Source organism: Nicotiana tomentosiformis, chromosome 9, assembly GCF_000390325.3.
Source record: "Nicotiana tomentosiformis chromosome 9, ASM39032v3, whole genome shotgun sequence".
In the NCBI taxonomy this organism is placed as follows: domain Eukaryota; kingdom Viridiplantae; phylum Streptophyta; class Magnoliopsida; order Solanales; family Solanaceae; genus Nicotiana; species Nicotiana tomentosiformis.
In genome coordinates, this window is record NC_090820.1 from 26891655 (window position 1) to 26897605 (window position 5951).

The window sequence follows — 5951 nt, forward strand, 5'->3', positions numbered from 1 at the left end:
ACCAGGCGTTGAAATTCCCCACACTGGGAAGAGTCAAGATGATATATGGAGAATAACCGGCCATAAAGGAGATGTTCGATGTCGACGAGGTAATCTCGGTGCCCGCGGTTTCGACATCAAGGGACGTGAAGCCGACGAGGTAATTCGCATTGGGATGCAACTTGAGAAGTCAGTAGATGGCTAATTGATCTTATAATCCTGCATTAGATGCAAAGTACAATAAAACTTTCCAACTGTGATTAGGATAAATTCTTCTAATGAGTACAAGAAGGATCTCATTATAGGGCAGTACTAAGCTGGTGCTGAATTTGTACCGCAAAAAGAAAAATGTTTCCCTATTTCTGTAGTGACTAATAAAGTTTATTATGCTATCAACAAAGTCTATTGCTTTCTTCCATCTAATTTTTCTACTTCTTACGTTATTGTTATCATTTTCTTGCTCGAGCCGGGATCTTTATGAAATATTTTCTCTATCTTCCGAGAATACGGGTAAGGTATACATATACACTACCTTCCCAATACTCCAATTGTCCCCGGACCCCAATTATGAAATTTCAATGGGTTTGTTGTTGTTGTGTGCTATCACCATCAACATCTGCATTATAGAAGAAAGGGAAAAACTTCACTAAAGAAAAACGTTAGAAGCCCCAAAACAAGTGTTGTTGAGTTCCAGTCTTGTACATTAGGCTATGGTCCTTTCTTTTTGGGTAAGGAGGAGTTATTTACAAAAATACCGTCTCAATTCATCCTATTTCTATCATAACCAGGATGCGATATGGTTCCGAAGGATGATTTTCAATTCATCCTATTTCTATCATAACCAGGATGCGATATGGTTCCGAAGGATGATTGCTTGGACGCACCTCGATTATTCTATTTGCTACCTCCAATTAGTACACATAACTCTGTGCTTGGACGCACCTCGATTATTCTATTTGCTACCTCCAATTAGTACAAATAACTCTATCCGCCAATGCCTATGTTCGCCCAAGAATGCATTGGTTTTCCATCCCCACAAGTATGTGCCTAAATTCTTCAGCCAAAAAATTGTGTGAATAATGCTTGATCATAATAAATAAATGTATGGACATATAAATAAATAAGAACGAAGATATTCCCCTCTAGCTATTTCCCTGCTTGACTACATCAGAGGGCACACAATATCTCAAGTGAACTAAAGAAAACAATGGACATACATAGCTGGAAAGAAGTAAAGGTAGATTCACAAGCACTTGATTTAGAGAATTCTGCAAAAACTCCATAGTGTAAAGGTAATAACACCTGAACAAAATCAGTTTCAAAGTATTGTTCGCCATAGGATCATGAAGTTTTTTGATATAATGCAACTATCATTATCCTAGAAAGACTAGCCGAACACACTCACAAGTCACTGTTACAAAATCCTTGCCAGTTATGGATTCATGGTAAACTTGTACAGTAAGAATTACTGAAAATACATATTGAAAATGCCGCTTGAGTTTTAAATGTCTCGAGCGCATCATCAACTAATCTCAATAAACAGCACAAGTCGCATATCGTAATATATCATTCAGATTCAGGTGACCCACCAGGAACCAGCTGCATTAGTTAAAAAAAAAGGTTCGTTACTGATCACTCAGTATATTTCAAGCTCAGCTAGGAATAAAATGAGAATATCAGTAAAGAACAGGATGCAAATGAAAAGAAGCAACTCGAATCAGAAAGAATAGCTTATACTTACGATAGCAATATTGTTTCCATTAAGCAGAATCTGATCAAGTTTTGTTACTCGCTTCCCTTCTGGAGTGATCTCACTGTAGGAAAAGTGAAAAGGTTTTAGCATCGGAGTGATAAATAGTCCATTTCAACTTCATTCATGGCAGGAAGGTGTAAATTTTTCTTTCATAACGAGGGGGGCCAGAAGGAGACCTCTTCAAATTGCACAAACTATGTTCCACCAAAAACTTCGATATCAACTTTTATGAAGATGTAATATGGAAAAGTATAAAGGGCACTTTTTCTGAATGAAGATAACAACCACAAAAGTATAAAGGGCACTTCATTTTTTGATTTTGCACCGGGTGTCCGAGTCTCTTTGAGCCCCGACTAATCCCGGGGGTGCACAGGCCCTCGGCAAGGAGTTTCCCGCAAGTGCACCACGGTTAATTCAGGTTTTACCCAGTCCGATGGCCCTCAGAAATTGTTTGCACCCAGTGGGTTTCGAACTTGAGACCTTGAAAGGGAGCAAACCCCAAGGCTCAAGTCAATTGCCACCAGGCCAACCCCTGAGGGTTTAAAGGGCACTTCATCTGCGGGGGCTAAACTAGATTAAGAGAGACAAACATTTCAACTAAGAGTCTAAGAGAGCTAAAATAGATACTTTCTTCTCCATGAAATCAAGGGGCAAATGCATTAAAACCTTATCCAATAACTAGTGATATTTTGGTGCTTCTTAAAAGAATGTGAGCATATATCTGCCTGCTAGTAATTGTTGCAAAACAACAAAGAGCTGCAACAGAATGAAAAGTACTGTGCCAGGAGCATGTTGAACATCTCAGGTCGTGAAATTATTACTTCAAACGTAATGTTTTATTTAAAAGATAAAAGATGAAAACAAATTCCTACAGACTTTTTCTCCTTTCGATCAGTAAGCATGCATTCTGGTCATTCAATAACTATCCCACTTCACAAGTAACCATCCACATCTCCACAATATTTTTGAAATGGATTTTTTTTTTTTTTTGAAATGGCACATCTCCACAATATTGGACTGGACTTCAGGGACGACTGGTCAAAACATTTCGGGACGGATGAGGAATCAACTTCGCACTCACCACCCCACCCCCTTTTACATTTTCATTTATCCGTGAAGTACAATCTAGAGCAAGCAGGGCTTAAGAGATACAACATAAATCATCTACAGATAGACAGACTGGGCTCTCTATTCTTATTGTCTTAGCGTGTTTTATAGTTTATACAGATCAAACCTTCACTTTAGTGAAGATACAGTTACTAAATTTTAGACTCCAACTGTAAAATATCAGGACAGCAAGTTGCTGAAAAAAGGAACAGAAATGGGAGTGAAATAAATAACTGGTGGAGCTAAATTAGACTTAAGAGACCATATTATATACTAACTCATCAATACAGCAGAATAATGCAGCCTACAACCTCCATTTCAGTAACTAATTATATTCTGGTGCCTATTAAAAATGTGAGAAAAAATCTGCCTGTATCAAACGTTGCATGACAAGCGACGAAGCTGCAAGGGATGTGAAGAAACAGTGCCCAGTAGCATGTCTCATGTGTCAACTTCAGAAACTATTACTATATCATGCAATAATCTTTTTTAGATTTGTACAACAGACAATGTAAATAACATCTAATCTAGTCATTCAATTTCCAGAGTACAACTGCTTCTACTCCATGTGGATAAGATTGAGTTAAGAGTGGCACATTTTAAATGCATTCTCAGTATTCTGTGTAAACACATATTGATTGCACTTGGAAATTAAAAAACCAGGCTCCCAAAATAATACTACATATTATCCAACTTCAAAGTTCTCAAAGTTTCTTCTTGTTTGACCATGAGTATAACAACTTCAATCATCTAAAACAGGATAGACTGAGAACTTTCGAAAGTCTGTGTTAAAACAAAACTAAATCCTCAAAGTAATAGAGATACAAAGGCTAAATTTTAGTACCAGTGAAAGAGATCAGGCGCCAAGTTGCCGAAAAGTATTACAGAAACAGCAGTGAAATAAATATTGTAACATTGTTGAGCAGTGGACTGATAGATAGTACTTTCAACCATAGCTCATAGCAGAGGTACGAGGGTGGAGCCAGGATGGGGATATTAGGAATTACAGAGCTAACATGGAAAATTATAAAGAGTAACTCTCACCTGCTTGAGCTAAACTAGAGTTTGAGACCAAACTTTCAACTAAATCATTAATATACCAGGCAAATGCTGCCTAAAACCTCCATTCAATAACTATGCTCTTTAAAAGAATGTGAATATAAATCTGTGCAGAAATCACTGATCAAAAAAGGAATCTGTGCACAACTTGGTAGTTACTAGCAAACAAAAATTTCAAACAAGTGGATGTGAAGAGTAGACGGTAAAGATTGGACCCAAGTTCCAAGTAGGAGAAGCTGCATTTTTGGCTTACCAGGACATCACGCAAAACAGTGCATAGATAAAAAAACCCAACTCTTTATTCAACATAAGGAACCAAAAAATTAGGACAGCTTAAGAAAAGTACTTAGTTCATAAATAAACCAATTATAGATCTCTTAAGAAAACAAACATATATGTCAACTAGCTAGCATAAATGAAGATGAATGAAATGTACTTCAGACTCGATTGCAGGCATTGATATAAAAACCAACTTATGTATACTTGAGTTCTACGTCAAGAAGAAGGTGCTTAAAGTGATGAAACTACAGTCACAATCACAATATGTGATTTTAATTGCAGAAGTATACCAAGTTAGGCGTAGACCATACATAACTTTACTACATTAACATGGTGGGATCCGTTTACCCGCTCCATGATAATAAAATCCAACGGTTGATATGATGCACTAGGATAAGAGATTGAAAAAAAAACATGCATTACTTAGCTCACTAGAAGGACATGGCTTTGAAATCAATATTCAAGATTGCCCATTACAACACTACAAACTGGTATCTTGTCAAACTTCACCAAAAGTTCACAACTTTATTCTTGAATATGTTTAACTACACAGGAAGCCATACCCAAAATGAAATGCAGATGAAACGCATAAGAAAATTTTAAAAATCAAACAAAAATATGGTTATGAAACCTTGAAAACAAAACAGAAACGTTCCTATAAGTATAAAGATGGTAACTTTCTTTTTGATGACCCAGAAATCTATACGGGCCCAATCTTTAGGACCAACCACAGACTTCAAAACTCAGGGATATTGGGCGCGCCCCTCTACCCTTCTCCACTTAAATACCAGGCTTAGTTCCTAAGTATTTTTAAGCTTGACAATTTTTACAAAAAGGTCCTAAATAAACTGTGCAAATTAGGCATTCTTTTTAATCAATCTTTGTTCCAATCCACACATTAGGCAAAAAATTCTAAACCCCTTTAGCATTCTAAAACCCTAAAGTTAAAATCTTTGACAAACAATGGTAAATTATCAACAAAAAGAACTGCAACACAAGTAAAAATCTGAAAGGAGAAAAAGGGAGTTACTACTTACTATTCAGTGACATCTTCAAGAACCATATTAACATAAACATCAAAGCCTCTAAGGGTACCAACTAGCTCCTTATCCCCCTTCATTATCACCCATATCTTTGACCCAATGCAACGATCAATCAACTCTGCAAAATTAAAACTCAAAAACCCAATTTCAGAAGAAAAAAAAAATATCAAGAAACGTTAAAAATTGAATAAAGAGGTTAAAATCATAGTTAATAAAGCTCCTTAGGAGGGAAATTACCAGATGGAAGAAGCTGAGAAGGGTTGTTTGAAGACATTGGGAAATTTCCCAAAAGTTTTTTCTTGCTCTTAAGCTCACAGAACTCAACGATGGTAAAAGCTTGGACAATTGACTGTAGGGACTTTGGGTGTGTTAGGGCGCTTCATAGGACGGGTAAAATTGATATTATTGTATATACTTCCTATTTTTCTTTATGAGCGGGTTGAGTTGGGCCCAACGACAGAAATTCGGGTCGGAAGAATTAACCTATAATAATTAATTATTCAACTCGGTGCATTACGTTTCATTATTGACGGAATCCGGGGAAGGGTTGAATCACAAAGTTTTATTGTACGCAATCTGAGCCTGCATTTCTGCAAGATGTTATTTTCACGGCTTGAAACCGCATCAGCATTTCTTCATTATCAATCTTAAATCAGAAGCAAATCCAAAAGAATCCAAAAATTATACAGTGAAATCCAGTTATATAAATGGCTTTCGAAGATTTTCACATG

At 36.6% G+C, this 5951-nt stretch overlaps 1 protein-coding gene across 1 annotated transcript; it reads right to left on the minus strand.

The window, feature by feature from the left end:
• Nucleotides 1-1236: 1236 nt before the first annotated feature.
• On the minus strand, nucleotides 1237-5617 carry LOC104111726 (sm-like protein LSM5). Its single transcript, XM_009621486.4, has 4 exons — nucleotides 5458-5617; nucleotides 5215-5338; nucleotides 1721-1793; nucleotides 1237-1578 (listed from the first exon to the last, which is right to left on the minus strand). Exons 1-4 carry the CDS (start codon nucleotides 5492-5494, stop codon nucleotides 1546-1548), a joined length of 267 nt encoding a protein of 88 aa, XP_009619781.1. The 5' UTR covers nucleotides 5495-5617; the 3' UTR covers nucleotides 1237-1545.
• Between the last annotated feature and the right edge of the window lie 334 nt (nucleotides 5618-5951).